The following is a 16884-nucleotide window of genomic DNA, read 5'->3' as shown; positions in this document are numbered from 1 at the left end:
GTCTGGACTAAATGCGCTGTATTATTACCGCGTGAGAGTGCTCTCCAAAATATTTGTGAGAAAATAGAATTAGCTGTTGCAAACAACTTACGTACCAACCAAATGGACCGAGAGTATAATTGCAAAAAAAAGTTAATGGCCTGACGTTTTGACCCTAGCAGAGTCTTTCTCGAAGGCTAAATGACAACACAACAAACCAAAATATTTGTATCCCTTCCGGGGCATAGTCATTCATACCCAAAACATTTATTTTTTTTTACCACCACAGACATCAAATCCATCATGGACAATAAGACTATTAAAGGAGCCGTTACATCCCACCTCTAAAGCAACTTAGAATTACATCACAACCAAAAGTGACAGACCGGCGATTAAAACTGTGCAGGATGAATTGTGTATAGCCCCGAAAGTGATTAAAATACTATTTAGAGCGCCCTCACATGGTCAAAAATAAGGTGCATTCCTAAAAGGCAATGGATACCTTTGTTAAATTGTCAAAGACCAGTATTCTCACTTGGTGTATCCCAACAAAATGCATCAATAAACAAATCTGTGGACATTTTTACTCAATTGGTGATCAAATTTGCAAGGGAAGAACAAAAGAAAAAAACACCTGTGTGTGCACAAAATAAGCAGTGGTGGCGCTACAAAGTGAGACCATTTGCCCCCTCAAAACATTGTTTGAATCCTTTTCCACCTCCCCCCCCCCACACACACAAGTGTTTAATTGCCACCAACCATGGCCCGTCCTTTGTTCAACTCTTGTCTTGACAAAATTGGACCACATTGTTATTTATTTTGATGTTAACAATAGAGTTCCTTCAAAATCCAATGAACTTTTCTCAACTGATTTGCTCTAGCTTTATCTACTCGTAAAAAGCGGCAAGCATCATCCCCTGTGTCTATTCAAATCGGTGTAGAAGACTGCAGTCCAGGTGATAATGTGTACTGCAATGGACGTCTAAGAGATGACACCAGCTACATGTGAGAAGTCCTTTTTTTGTCTTTATAATAATAATAATAATAATAATAATGGAAAATTGTAAAACAGCATATTTAGGTAGGGACTGAAAAACCCAATCCCCATAGTACCCCTGGCGAGATTCGAACCGAGGTCCTAGAGGTGGAAGGAGAGGAAAGATACCACATCGCCAACCTGACCAACAAAACATCTATGCAAAATGCATAGTTGTGCATTAAAGAGATGGTTGATTTGCCTGTAAAGATGGCTGACGTTACACTTTGTGGTGTCAGATGGGAACTATCCTTGTTCTGTTCCAACTTGATAAACGTCCCAACTAGAGTTGTCCCAACTTTAGTGTTAAAGTTGGGGATGCCTAACTATTGTTTGGACATGGTTGGGATCGTCCGCCCATAGAGCTCAACAGGATGTGTGATTGATCACGGGATTGCTGGTGTGTGCACATATTCAGTACCTTGAGGAGACCATGGGGGAAGGAAAAACATTTCTCCTTGTGGAGATCAAGGACAAAACAATGAGGAAAATACAAGCAAGGGGGAATTATGAAGACTGTGGTGCTCCACAAGATTGTTTATTTGTTATAATAAGTATCAATGGGAGGCTGTTAAGTACAGGGACAAAGGAAAGAGTAAAATAATGCTTCCCAGCGATGCATTTTTGAGAATGTGTGCTCTGTGTACAATATAGGCCTACTGCAATCCACACTATGGTTGGGATGCCCCCACTTTAACACTCAAGTTACGACCAGTGCCAACCATAGTTGGGGTGATTGTCAAGTTGGATTTTGAAAAATATAAATATGAAAACTCTTCCCTGTCTGTCTGTGCAGCTATCTCTTCAGAGTATGGAACGAAGCGGGATATACAGACAGTCCATTTTCTCAGCCAATCAGAACAGGTATGTTAATTAGCAACCCTTTACAGTCCATTCTCTCAGCCAATCAGAACAGGTATGTTAATTAGCAACCCTTTACAGGCCATTCTCTCAGCCAATCAGAACAGGTATGTTAATTAGCAACCCTTTACAGGCCATTCTCTCAGCCAATCAGAACAGGTATGTTAATTAGCAACCCTTTACAGGCCATTCTCTCAGCCAATCAGAACAGGTATGTTAATTAGCAACCCTTTACAGGCCATTCTCTCAGCCAATCAGAACAGGTACATGTATGTTAATTAGCAACCCTTTACAGTCCATTCTCTCAGCCAATCAGAACAGGTATGTAAATCAGCAACCCTTTACGCTGCTTGTCGCACCTTGGGGGAAAAGGTATTGCCAAAATAAATGATGTATTCCTGATGCTATGATGATTACATACGCCAAGCGGAAAACCGGCTGATCTCAGAGCCACCAATACTCAAAAAAGGGATTTCTTACATGGTTTCACCGAAGACCTTATGTACTTATGATTAAACCAATAAATATTATTTGAAATCCCTGCCGCCAGTTATGAGATTGGTACTAGCGTCTCATCAAAATGCCCCCTGCTAAATAGACCGATCCATTACGCCCCGCCTCCTTACCAATTGACCAATCACAGCCGCGAAACCCGATCACCATTAGTGATTGGTCAATGATAATTGGGCCTGGCTTAATGGATCGGTGTATTGTTCTGCTTTCAACAGCTTTCTTGGCCCCATTTCATAGAGCTTCTTAAGCACAAAAGGTAGCCACAAAATTATGCCTACCAGAATAAGTTTGCCAGCCAAACTATTGTGCCACATGTACAACTTATGAGTGGTATCCTGTTCATTTTTGCTAAGCAGAAATTGTTAAGCAATAATTGTTGCTTAAGCATCTTTATGAAATCGGGCCCCTGAAGTCAGCCAGCAACTTCGTTAACTCCTCATAAAGATTAAAGCCATTGGACCCTTTCGGTAAACAGTATTGTCCAAGGCCCACACTTCGTGTATCACAACTTCTATATAAAATAACAAACCTGTGAAAATTTAGGCTCAATCGGTCATCGGAGTCGGGACAAAATAACGGGAAAACCCACCCTTGTTTCCGCAAGTTTCGCCGTGTCATGACATGTGTTTAAAATAAATCCATAATTCTCGACATCCGAGAATTGATATTGTTTTACTGTTTTCTCAAAAAGTAAAGCATTTCACGGAATAACATTTCAAGAGAAGTCTTTCACCACTACCTTCTGTAAACCCTGTAAATTATTTGTAAATCTGTGAACTTTTTTTTTTTTTTTTCTGTACCAAAAGGGTCCAATGGCTGTAAATTTCTTAAATTTTTGAGATGCTATGAAATTTTTGTGTATTTAAAATAATCAAAATAATCATTCTCACTTTCAAGGCACTCCAAGGTTCAGCCCCACTCTTCATTCAAAACCTGTTGACTCCCCGTACTACAAGACCGGGTCTTAGATTCACTAGCAACATGCTCCTTGTTCCCCGGTCTCGTCTAGCCAGCTATGGGGACAGGGGGTTTTCCAATACAGCACCCAGGCTCTGGAATTCACTCCCTGAAAACCTCAGGAAAATACATAACATCTACATCTTTCAGCAGCAACTCAAGACATACCTGTTCACAATTGCTTTCTCTTCACTTGAGAATTCCCTACTTTCCATCTGGATCGGCGCTTTTGAATGGTTTTATACCAGATTTAGTGCGCCTTATAAATGCTGTGTTATTATTATTATTATTTATTTGTTTGAACAGTAAATGATACCACGATGGAGGTGGGTCTTGGCGTTGGGATACCTCTCACTATCCTCTTCATTGTCTTCATTGTGCTGCTTCTGCTTGTTATAAAACGTAAACGTCAACTCCAGTAAGAAACCTCTCTTTCTTTCTGCTAATAATAGTAATTAAATTATTATAACTAATTCTTATAGGGCGCATTTCACATTGGGTGCGTTCGATTCGCTTCCCTGGGTCGACCCCGGTCTGCCCCCGGTACGTTCGAATAGCTTTGACGTCATTCCAGGGGCTCACCCGGGTCAGCCCCAAGTACCCTCCTTGTGGAGTGGGTCACTTGGGGCTGGACCTAGGTGCATGACGTCACCACAAGAGGGTGAGTGATGGTTCGATTAGCTCTTGTCGGGGGCTCACCAGAGTGAGCACTGCGGGGTCGACACAAGGAAGCTAATCGAACACACCCACAAACCGCCTCAATCGGCTTTACATTAATGTCCTGGTCATTGGGCCAATAACATCCCTTTGATCTTTCTCAGCTCCCTGGGGCGTATACAGCCCTGAGCTGTCGTGGCGTCCCGAAGGCTTTTTCATACACAATATCAACCTGTACCCTCGCAGGTACCCATTTATACCCCTGGGTGAGGAAAAGCAGTAAAGTATCTTGCTCAAGGACACAAGTGTCAGGACTGGGATTTGAACCCACACTCCGATGACTTAACCACCAGAACTTGAATTTGACGCTCTTAACCACTCGGTCATGAAACCCTAATCCCTCCCCGAGTTGACTTAGTCCACTATGTTCACTTTTTAGATTTACTTTATTAAAACCCTTTCATGTCCCATCTATTTTAGTGATAAATTGATCAAAGGTACTCCTTCATTTATAAATTGCTTCTTTTGCAAGAAAGAATGGCGACCCCCCCAAGAAAACAGGTCACAAAGCACCCTCAAGAGTCCTGTTTCACATTTTGAAAACTGTGTGGCTGTGAGGTCTTGAATTTTTTGTTTTACAACTATTTTTCTGAAGGGACTTGAACTGGTCGAACGCGTCAAATTATTAGCACAGGAAGCTAGTGTATCACCATTGAATCTTTTTAATGATGAATATCTCAAAATATGTAAATTGGGTGCTTGCTTTACAATTAAAGCGTGGGACAAGTGAACAAAAGTATCCCTTAAGACAGAAGTTAAGATCTAGCAGAATGCTACTTCGAACTTACCCTTTTAATCTCTGGACGTAAATTCTCCTTTAAAAAGCATATAATATTTAAGGTATATATATTTTTTTAGTTCTCTGATGTATTATTTCAAATTTTTTATTTCAAAATTGCCTTTTCCGTTGACAGGAATGGAGCTTCAGCCACTGCCTTTGCCAATGAAGGTTTTGCAAATGACGTGCAAGTGCCATTACGTAAGAGGGGAAACTCGAGACCCATACAGCTGGATAACTTCCCTGAGCATTACCGCTCGATGAAAGCAGACTCGGACTACCTCTTCTCAGAAGAGTATGATGTACGTACCTCTTATACATACCGCACATTCAGACCTCAGAAGATGAAGCCGTGTTCAAATTGATTACTTCAGCTCAGTGGCTATGGCCAGGGCCCAATTTCATACAGCTGCTTAAGCGAAAACTGTCGCTTCTCAGATTTAAATTTTGGGGCATAAAAACGGATATCTTTTTGAGTAACCACATTACTTCGAAATAAAGTGATTCTCAAAAAAGCTTTATTCTATCGAAAGGTGCTGAAGGCTTCTAACCAACAGTTATGATTGCCGTTAATTTTAACAGTGATTAACAAACATATACCTTCCCTTTAAAGACCCTGGACACTATTGGTAATTGTCCAAGACCAGTCTTCTCACTTGGTGTATCTCAACATATGCATAAAATAACAAACCTGTGAAAATTTGAACTCAATTGGTCTTCGAAGTTGCGAGATAATAATGAAAGAAAAAACACCTTGTCACACGAATTTGTGTGCTTTCAGATGCTTGATTTCGAGACCTCAAATTCTAAATCTGAGGGCTCGAAATCAAATTCGTGGAAAATTACTTCTTTCTCGAAAACTATGTCACTTCAGAGGGAGCCGTTCCTCACAAAGTTTTATACTATCAATCTCTCCCCATTACTCGTTATCAAGTAAGGTTTTATGCTAATAATTATTTTGAGTAATTACCAATAGTGTCCACTGCCTTTAAGACAAGCAGATCACACGTCTAATAGACATATGAACCCCCATTCCTCTCAGAACCAATACTTCTCCCAAAAGAGATTTTAGATATCTTTGTGTCTCCTAAAATTCCTCTTCTGTTTCGCTTTAGTTGGAAGTTGTCAAAACGTTGTATCCCATTTAAATTAGACTGGATTTATAGTTTTTGAGTTTTTTTGCAAAACCAAGTTAAAGCATTTTTGCATTTGTGACGTTATGCTGTTGTTATCCCCATAAACCGAAGTCATTACTTCCTGATTCGCTGATCCACCGCCCAGTACTTAAGCAGCATGCAGCATCAGAGTCCAGCATTCTCCAGAAGACGATCAGAGCATACTGATCGAAACGTCGAGTTAATCCAACGGTTCTTTTCAGAACCACCCCAACTCATTTAGAGATTGTTATTAGACCGTGTTATAGAGATTGTTATTACACCGTGTTATCGCAAACTCTTCCATATCTTATTTCCACCATGCAAAGTTTCAAATCCTACTCATTACTTCCTGATTATCATCATCATCATTCAGCAAAGACTCGCTCGGTGGCCGCCTCATCCTCAAATTGAATGGGGGCGCATTTCTGGAGTCGCCGCCATCACCTGTTCTCTTTCAATCGTTATCTTCTCAGCTCTCCTGCACTTCTACCACTACTTAAACCTATTATCGTATTTCTTTTTTTATTTGATCAGGAGCTTCGTCCAATCGGCCGGGACCAGTCAACCGAAGCGGCACTTCTAGACGTGAATCGCAGCAAGAATCGATTCGTAAATATTCTTCCTTGTAAGTAGGGCTCTTTGCTCATACCCTTCCTTTTTATGCCAGGTTCTTTCAAGAAAATTATCAACACTTTCAGACTTTTAAACAAGAGGTGTACAAAAGTCAACTTTCAAGACCTGAGGACTCTGTTGGCTAAGCCATGGAGATGTGACATGTGTTTCCTTGAACAAGACACCTGACTATAATTGCTTTTCTTCAGATAACAGTGTTCATATCACTAATTTAATAAGGGACTTGTCACATGAGGCAAATTATCCAGGTAAGTAGGATTTGAAACTTTGCATGGTGGAAATAAGATATAGAAGAGTTTGCGGTAACACCATGGTATTACCGCAAACTCTTCTATATCTTATCCTGCAGTGCTTGCTACAGGACCACTTTGGTAGCACATAAGTAATTTTCCAAACAATGTCTTATCCTTCTGAGAATAGTAATGTCAATATATAAATGTGAACGGGTTCTCTTCTTTGAGATGGAACTGGTTGCCGGTAAATTGGCTCATGTGACATGACCCTAAGGCTTTTTATACAGTTGTCCGGTTATTAACCAAACCAACAGCGGACGTACCACCAATAGACCGATCCATTAAGCTCCGCCCTATTGCGCATTGAACAATCATAACGCAACAAAGGTCCGACAAATCAAGTCCGACATGCGTGCGCGTTAGCTTGATGCGCGCGACAGAGTTGTGCAGAAAGGCATTGGAGAGGCTCACGTGTTCTTGCACACACGTGCATTGTGGGCGGAGCCTAATGGATCGGTCTATTACAGGAAATGATAATACAAAAAATTATTCATATACCCTATATATGTATGTACATAGTTAACAATACAAATAGAATAGAAGTAGTATATGACAATTGACCTTTGACCTTTGTTTCAGATGACCACTCAAGGGTCAAGCTAAGCCAAGTGGATGATGAAGAAGGATCAGACTACATTAATGCTAACTTCATTCCTGTAAGTTGCCATTTTAATAATTAGCACTTATTAAAAAAGAGAAGGGGTTCGCCCCGGTGTTCTTGGGGTGATTTGCTGCGTATGGCGCCACGGCACCTTGTAGACCATTACATGGTGCTATGTAAAAGTAGTAGGTCTCATAATTCAAAAGTAGTCCTACATACCTTGCAGGAAAATACTGTATGTTACAGCGCCTTTAGCATCACTGAGTGGATAGGGTGCCACACAAGAAACCATATTATTTTTATTATCATGTTTAAAGACACTTGACACTATTGGTAATTGTCAAAAAGCCAGTCTTCTCACTTGGTGTATCTCAACATATGCATAAAATAACAAACCTGTGAAAATTTGAGCTCAATTGGTCGTCGAAGTTGCGAGATAATAATGAAAGAAAAAAAATAGATACAATAAGTACATAAAATAATAGTTTGTTGATTCAAAAATGACCTAATGTACCTTTTTTGCTCCTCAAGGGTTACAATTCTCCCCGGGAATTCATCGCATGCCAAGGACCGTTGCCAGGTACTGTAGATGATATGTGGAGGCTAGTCTGGGAACAGCGTGTATCCACTATCGTCATGGTAACTCAGCTGGTCGAAAAGGGCAGAGTAAGTAACCGAGTCAGTACGGTGTTTTTCATAAAGGTCTTAGCAAGTTAAAGGATTTGGGTATTTTTTCAAAATGTCCATAGATTTACATTAAACTTACAGGGTTTGAAGATAATGATAGTGGAAAGCTTCCCTTCAAATCTTACTTACTGAGGTGCTTTAATTTTTGAGAAATGAGTAAAACAATGTCAGGAAAATACGTTTGTAAATGATTAAAATAATTTTTTGTCACATGAGCAAAAAAAAAGTTTTCATGACATTGTTTTACTCAATTCCCAAAAACTACAGCACCTCAGCACGTAGTATTTTCAGGGAAGCTTTCTACTATCATTATCTTCAAACTGTGTAAGTTTAATGTAAATCTGTGGACATTGTGTTTTTTGTCCTACAAAAGTTACATAGTCCCTTTAAGGACTGTTTTGCAAAATTGGGATACAAAGTTTTTGCTTTGATACCACAATATATTGGTGTTCAAGAGTGTGTGTTTGGAAAAACACTGTAGGACTTATTTGGTTGTGGCCTTTAGTCCAGTGGTATTTCAAGTCTTTAGCAAATAATATTAAAGGAACATTACAGAATTGGTTTCTGCTAACAACAAAGTTGCTGGCAGTGTAAGCATTTTATGTAATCCACCATATACATAAACTGACAAACCTGTAGAAGTTTGAGATCAATCGGCCATCTGAGTCACGAGAGAATAGTGAAAAGCCGATTACAAATTTTGCATTGCATCGATGCCAAAATAAAAATGAATAAAACGCTCACTGAGCGATAAACTCCAAATGCGAAGTTAGATTATTTTTCATCAAATATGACATTTCAGACAGAAATATTTCAAGGGATGTTTTTCAACTATCATCATCACTAGACCGTGTAAGTTTAATGTAAATCTGTGATCTTCACGATTTTTGTTTCTTTCCAATTCTGTAACGTTCCTTTAATAGTCTATTAGGCACTTAATACAATTGTTTTCTACGTGCACCAATGTCGGCCTACAAAATAATTGTTTATCAAATTTTCTCTCGAACCTCTATTGAGCAAACGTTTCCGTTTCACTGTTGCTTTGTTTTCATTGGCTGTTTTGTATGCAAAGATTACCCGGTAGTCTTTCACGATGCTTTTCCACAAATTCTACGAACAGGTTTGAATTATCACCGTCGGTTGTCTTCAGGTTAAACATTAGGTCGATGGGTAGATTTGGGTGACGCCCGAACATGAGGAAGAATTGGGCATGACCAGTTGAGTCATGGCGTGTTGCATTGTATGCGTGGGTCGTTGGTCCAACATACTTCTTCCAATCTTGTTTGAGTTCCGGTTCTAGAGTACTAATCAAATTTAACAGAGTGTTGTTAAAGTGCTCCGTTAACCCATTTCCCTGTGGATGATAAGATGTAGTTCTGCTTTTCTTGATACCTGTAGCTTTGCAGAGTTCACTGAGTGTAGGAAAATATTTGCCGATCTTCCAAAAAGTTATATGAGAAAAATCCAAACTAATTTGTCTACGTAAATTATTTTGTTTAAGGTTAAGTGTCACAGGTACTGGCCGGTTGATGATGAGACGGTTTGTTATGGTGAGATCTTTGTTACTCTGTTATCTGAGAAAGTACTCAAACAATGGACAGTCCGAGAATTCGAAGTACAAAAGGTAAGACTCAAACTAATCGTTGTGGTTTTGGGGGTATTTTTCACTTTTTTTTTTCTTCCTTATCATCTTATTTTAAAGTTATTTTTCATTTATGTTTTAACCTTTCTTGTATGCCCTTGTGTGTGTATTTTGTACACGTACCGTTTGTGGTCTTGTAATTTTTTTTTCTTTTTTCTGTTTGTTTATTTATATATTTATATAATTTAAAATGAGTAGGGTAGATGGCCTTAGCTTTCGATCCAAACCGGACCATCTTCAGAGACATCATTTATATATAATTGTATTTCATATATTTTTATATTTGTTTATTTTTATATTTCACTTTATTGTTGTACTCTTAAGGACCAGCTGGAGATGAGAGCCTTGGGACTGTGTTTCTTTTTAGCAGGCATGAGAATCTTCCGGTTTAAACCGGAATTCCGGATTTTTTCCTTTCAAAATTGTGGTCTCCGAGTGCGATGTGAATTTGCTATAAAATTCGGGGGGTAGGTTTTTGGGGGTATACATTTGGATTTCTCTAATCCCTCTTCTCAAGTCAATGTAAGTTTACCTTTGTAATTGTTATTATCGCGGATCCATACAGCGTTCATGAAAAAACGGCACTGAAACAACAAATTGCCGTCAAGCAGCTGGCCCAGTTTACGGCTAGTGGTAGTCTTCCTGGCACCGCGCATGCATGCAGCAGCATCGACAGATGTATAAACTTGCCTCATTCCTTGCTTCGTTTATAGTGGTACGATTCAATAATGTTTGCGTGTAATGCGCTTGCTGCTGCAGCAAAGATAACACGTGTGGAGACTTTTGAAAGTCTACTGAAAAAACAATGCACGTGTTTTGCACCATATGTGTACTGTGTACGTGCAGGTTTGTACACGAACCAATGAGCGGCGCGGCACGAATCTGAGATCGCCAGCAGGCCATGGAAAACTGGTACCTGTTATTGCCTCACAACCAGCGAAAGATATATTGGGAACCAACGAACACACTGTACGTCCGGACGACGTGCTTTCTTCATTGGTTCTATTTTATGTTGTGGTCTAATCTCAACCTCGTTCCAGTTATACCCTATGCTGAATCACAACCTCTTTCTCAAAAACACATCGCTCTCGCCAAATATATTGGCCTATATATATTTTAAAATGTGCGTCGCCGACGGATCGTTAAAATCACAAACATTTAATTGCAAAAGAGTTTCTTTTACACAACCGAATTTCAAATCAAGAACCTATAACAATGGTTGTTGGTGAGAAAAAAAGCATTTTCAAGGGCAAAAATAAGGGATAAGATCATCAAAAAAATAAAAATATTATTACTATTTTTTTTTTCTCCCTTTCTTTTTCCGGAATTGTAACAAAATCGCAGGCGAACCCAAAATTGTTTGAATTGTTTGAGCTTTACATTCCTTGTTTTCCCTTAAACCTATGATAAAAAAAAAAGGGAAAAATCACACAAAAGTAGCTCACTTCTACCTGGAAAAATAGATGTCAGAAATGCATTAGAGACCACAACAGAGCTTCTAAAGTACCCAGAGCTCCCAGGGCCCTTAAGCGGGCCCTGGACCCCGGCCGTAAGGGACCTCGCGCTGCGCGCTCGTGTTGGTGTGCTTCGCACACAAAAATGATGGAATATTGACATTTCCAATCAACTGAATTTTTTTCCTGTTTTTTTATCATCACCCATTCTCATGCCTGTTTTAGGCAATCCTCAAGCTCCAGTTGTTTCTTTTTCCTTCCTCTGTATTGAAATTGCTTATTGCTGTATTGTTTAATGTTTTACCTTTTAAAATGATATTTTTCACAGGTTAGTTTCATTGTATGCATCTATATTTATGTTGGATTAAATAAAACAATCAAACGATTCAAAAAACTAATTTAATATTTGTATTATATTGTTAGGAAAGTACTTTTTAACAAAGAAATAAATGTAAGTAAAATGTATTTAACAAATGAACAAAGCACACATGAGAATAAATTTTGGTCTTTGTTTCTGTTAAGAATTTTGCCCAACTGACGTCTAAGTTATCATTAAACCTTTTGTACTGATTTCACAAAATAGAACATGATTTTCAAATGGGGCTTCTATGAAAATAAGCATCCTCGACCCAAGTTTACATTTTTTTTTCAAAATTTTTTATTTCTTGTGTTATATACAAAAACTTAATTGTATTTGTTTAGAACAAATTTCTATGGATATGTTTTTTTTTTTCAAGATTTTTTTTTAATTATTCTGTAAATAGCCAACCATTCAATGAGTGTTAAGGTTAATACTTTAATTAATAAAATCGTTATTATTATTAGTTTTTGCCATAATGTTGGGAAAAACAACTTGATCTCTGTCCAGTATTTAAACATTGTTTTTTTATTTCATCTAGGGTGAGAAGAGCCGTAAACTGCGTCATTTCAACTTCACAGCCTGGCCCGATCATGGGGTGCCGGAAAGCAGTGAGGGCATCCTCCATTTTGTACGTAACATTCGGAACCAGATTCCAAAAAATAGACGTCCAACGATCGTCCACTGCAGGTTGGTGTTAGAGACTGGCATGCATTTAAATCTCAATTAAAAACCCACCTCTATCCTAAGTTGGGCTAATTGGTATTATTGTTAATTGCATTGTAAATGTTTGTTCAATGTTTGTTTTTCTTTGGTTACTTTTGTACGGCAGAGATATAAGTGTGCATTTATCACTAAGTTATTAAAGGTACAAAGTGCCTTGGATCGGTCGAGTTGGTCTTTGAAAGCGTTCTGTAACCTTTTGTTATAAAATGCATATGGTTAAAAAGATGTTTTAAAAGTAAAACACAATGATCCACACACATTGCCCTCGAAATTGCGTGGTTTTCCTTTTACTTTGCGAACTAACACGGTTGGCCATTTATGGGAGTCAAAAATTTGACTCCCATAAATGGCCGACCGTGTTTGTCGACGAGGTAAAAGGAAAACCACGCAATTTCGAGTGATACTTGTGTGGATCAATATATTCTACTTTTAAAATATCTCTCTAATCATAAGCATTTTATAACAAACGGTTACAAACGCTTTTCAAAGACCAACTCGACCGATCCAAGGCAACGTGTTCCTTTAAGGGTCTTGTCACATGAGGCAACTTTTCCAGGCAACTTGGAGGCAACCAAACGCAGTGCCTGCCACTGGACCACTTTATGTACACATGAGTAATTTCTTTTTTAAAAGGTCTTCTGATCAACAAGATACAAATGTAAACGTTCGAATGGGAATACCTTTTCTACTTGGAGGTTGCCTGGAATTGATGGCCTGTAAAGTTCCTGGTGTATTGTGGCCTTTAGGGGCCTTGTCACAGGCAGCAAACATTTGCAGGCAACTTGGAGGCAACCAGCTGCAGTGCATGCTGCAGGACCGCTTTGGTAGCACAGGAGTAACTTTTCAAACAATGTCTTACGATCTAAATAATAATGTGTGAACATTCAAATGTGAATTAGTTTTCTTCTTGGAGATCCCCTGGAACTGGTTGCCTGTAAATATCCATGGGTCGATTTCACAAAGAACTTGGGACTAGTCCTAACTTAGGACTAGCCTAGGAGATGCCAAAAACCTAAGGCTAGTCCAAAGTTAGGACTAGTCCTAACTTAGGACTAGCCTAGGAGATACCAACAACTTTAGGCTAGTCCAAAGTTAGGACTAGTCCTAACTTAGGACTAGCCTAGGAGATACCAAAAACTTTAGGCTAGTCCTAAGTTAGGACGAGTAACTCGTCCTTACTCGAGATAAGACTAGTCTTAACTCTTTGTGAAATCCATCCATGGTGTGACATGGCCCTTAGTTTACTGCACCTTGCAACATTTTGCTGTTGTTTTCTAAAATGACAGAATGTTTGTTTTCTTGATTTAGTGCCGGGGTTGGAAGGACGGGGACATTCCTCAGTCTTGACCGCATTTCTCAACATCTCAAGGGGAATGACTTTGTGGATGTGTTTGGTATTACGTCTGAAATGCGCATGCATAGGAACTACATGGTGCAGACAGAGGTAGGACGCAACTAGATTTCTCAAACACTTTTTTTTTTAATGTTTTGTTCGGTAGTATTATGTTTGATAATGCTCCTTATCCGGGCCCAATGTCATTGAGCTGCTTATGTAAAGAATGATACTTGACCATATTCTGCTATTGATAGATTTTAAATTTGCATCGGGGATAAAGAATATTAATTTTGGTTTTACCCCAAAACCGATGTGTGTTAGCACTGTATACTCGGTACCTTTCTCGAGTTTTGTGGAAAAAAATCTCGGGCATATTTATACTGGGGTAGAATATTCCTGTGATTCTTTTCTCTGAACTTCTGAAAGTACTGAACACTCAGTGCTAACACACATCGCTGTGAGGTTAAAACCTTTACTCTTTATTTATCCCTGCTGCAAATTTATCCATCTATCAAAATAATCGTTGCAGTACGCGCTGCTAAAGCATAGGATTAGAAAATGCCTCTAGGTACCGTCAAACATTGGTGGCCTAGTTTGGAAGACATTGCTCTAGAATTAAAATGGTAGTGGGTTTGAATCCCACCCGAGTAATATGCCTGTGTGGTGTTTTTTTTTCACAGAACTCGTATGTCAAAGACATGACCTTTTGAAATGAAATAATACAACTACATTTATGTAGGATAACAAACCTTCTTTTTTTTTTGAAGCCTTTTTTGTTGGTCAGTAATATAACATAGACGGATACATGAGACTGAACTGGTTAATTTGTTTATTCTTCACAGAAACAATATATCTTCATCCACGACTGCATAATGCATCTACTACAAGGAAGATCAAGTAATGGGGAAACCAACTATGAGAATATGGTGTAAAGAAAGTACCCAAGGATTGCCATCAACCTAGAGGTATGTCTGCACTAAGCTTACTAATAATGCTTACCCTCGATTGGGATTTACCGTTACTCAAATCAGAGATCTCTTTTGCCATCAACCTAGAGGTATGTCTGCACTAAGCTAGCTAATATAGCTTACCCTTGATTGTTACTCAAATAAGAGATCTCTAATAGGGGTTGGAAGTGTAAGAAGATGAGATGGAGATAATCTACGCAACTTGCAGAAGAGTTGAGCAACTATGCAAGGTTATTTTGAGGTGTTCCCGAGATGACGATCACCCATGAATGGAAACCTACAATATGTAGAGCACAATAAATTGTTGTGCGGAATTGTTTGTATCACAAACCTTTGCAGTTGATGTTTTTTTCTATACTTTTCTATGCTTTATTATTTTACAAGGTCTATTGTGTTCTAAAGGAATTAGGAAGTGATTTTGATTTTCTCTGAAAAGTCTGTCCTTACTTTCCGAGGCCAGCTACGCAACTTTGCTGAGTCGCACACACAAATGTTAAGAAGGTGAAAGAAATGTTTCTGGCCAGATATGGTTGGTAACTTGTTCCCTGCAGATTTTATTGCTTAAACAGCTCTTTGAAAAATTTGTCAAAATTTGAGAAAATCCATGAAATGTGTATAATGTGTGCTAACTCATGATCAAAAATGAAATCATCTTGCAACTGTTTTGTTACAGTACTCATGTTAATATTTAAGAATTGTTGTTTAATGTCAGAACTCTACTATTTTAATCGGAAAAAAATTGCCAAAAAAATGCCAAAATAGTTTTGAATTTCAGCTGCAACTAGCTATGATATGATAATTTAAATTGATGTATATTCCTTAGAAATCCACCTTTGCCTTTTTTTAAATAAAAAAAAATTGTATTGTAAATATTTGATCTATTTTTAAAATCAGTACGTGTGCCTGAAGTAATACTCTAATTTTATACTGCATTAACACATTTTATTTATATATAACTGATTGAGGTATTTTAAAATAATGTTATTACCTTTTTTTATTGGAATAGATTTTAGTTTACATTTTACTGTGACCCATGGGACTGTGATTAAAGACACTGGACATTATTGGTAATTGTTAAAGACTAGTCTTCACAGTTGGTGTATCCAGATATTAACGAAAGAAAAAACACCCTTGCCGCACCGTGGTCACACGAAGTTGTGAGCTTTCAGATGCTTGATTTCGAGACCTTAAATTCTAAATCTGAAGTCTCAAAATCAAATTCGTGGAAAATTACATCTTTCTCGAAAAACTACGTCACTTCAAAGGTTTCTCAGAATGTTTCATACTATCAACCTCTCCCTATTACTCGTAATCAAGAAGGGTTTTATGATAATAATTATTTTGAGTAATTACCAATAGTGTCCACTGCCTTTAAAGAAGGTTGTTTTGTTTGTTGTTGGTTTTTAAAGGGACACAGCTTTGGGTTATACATCTTTTTTGTCTTATGAATGAATGTACACCGATGTATGCTAGTACTCAGTACTTACTCAAGCTAGACCATCGAAAATTGATAAGGTTGAAAAGACGTTTTAAAAGTAGAATAGAATGATTCACACAAATTTATCTCGATATTCATGTTGTTTTCCTTTCACGTCGCAAACTAACACGATCCACCATTTTATAGAGCCTAATTTTTTACTCCACAAGGTTACAGACGGTGTTTGTTCAATAAGTGAAAAGAAAAAACACACAATTTCGTGATACATTTTTGTAAATCATTATGTTCTTTATAGATTTTAAATTTGCATCGTGGATAGAGAATATTAATTATGTTTTTACCTTTACACTTATGTGTGTACGCACTGTAAACTCAGTACTTTCCCGAGTCCTGTGAAAACAAATCACAGGCACATTTCCTGGGTTGGACTCGAACACACAAACTTTGCAATTCTAGAGCAGTGTTCCACTAACAATACCACCGAGATTGCCCTGAAGCTAGAGGCAGTTCTTTTAAAACATCTTTATAACCAAACTCATGTTTGTAATTAACGCTTTCACAGCCCAGGGGTGGATTTCACAAAGGTAGTCCTAACTTAGGACTAGTCCTAGGCAATGCTAAGAGATATGACTGGTCCTAAGTTAGGACCAGTAACTCATCCTAACTTAGGACTGGTCCTATCTCTTAGCATTGCCTAGGACTAGTCCTAGGTTAGGACTACCTTTGTGAAATCCACCCCTGGGCTGTGAT

The 16884-nt window shown here is 38.3% G+C and overlaps 1 protein-coding gene across 2 annotated transcripts in view; it reads left to right on the top strand.

Annotated features, from left to right (window-relative positions):
• Positions 1–16752, top strand: part of LOC139939485 (uncharacterized) — a 41704-nt gene extending 24952 nt beyond the window's left edge. Inside the window, exons 27-38 of one of the 2 annotated variants that reach the window (XM_071935442.1) lie at positions 861–984; positions 1812–1879; positions 3653–3764; positions 4978–5143; positions 6533–6623; positions 7504–7580; positions 8057–8191; positions 9714–9836; positions 12208–12356; positions 13701–13836; positions 14571–14693; positions 14842–16752. In XM_071935442.1, the coding sequence (XP_071791543.1) occupies positions 861–984; positions 1812–1879; positions 3653–3764; positions 4978–5143; positions 6533–6623; positions 7504–7580; positions 8057–8191; positions 9714–9836; positions 12208–12356; positions 13701–13836; positions 14571–14660 (1271 nt within the window). In that variant the 3' untranslated portion in view covers positions 14661–14693; positions 14842–16752. Of the gene's footprint in view, positions 1–860; positions 985–1811; positions 1880–3652; positions 3765–4977; positions 5144–6532; positions 6624–7503; positions 7581–8056; positions 8192–9713; positions 9837–12207; positions 12357–13700; positions 13837–14570 lie in introns of both variants that reach the window. The other variant, XM_071935441.1, reaches the window with a different exon arrangement.
• Positions 16753–16884: the final 132 nt, after the last annotated feature.

Source organism: Asterias amurensis, chromosome 7 (assembly GCF_032118995.1).
Source record: "Asterias amurensis chromosome 7, ASM3211899v1".
Taxonomy (NCBI): domain Eukaryota; kingdom Metazoa; phylum Echinodermata; class Asteroidea; order Forcipulatida; family Asteriidae; genus Asterias; species Asterias amurensis.
This window is presented reverse-complemented; position numbering and strand designations above follow the sequence as displayed.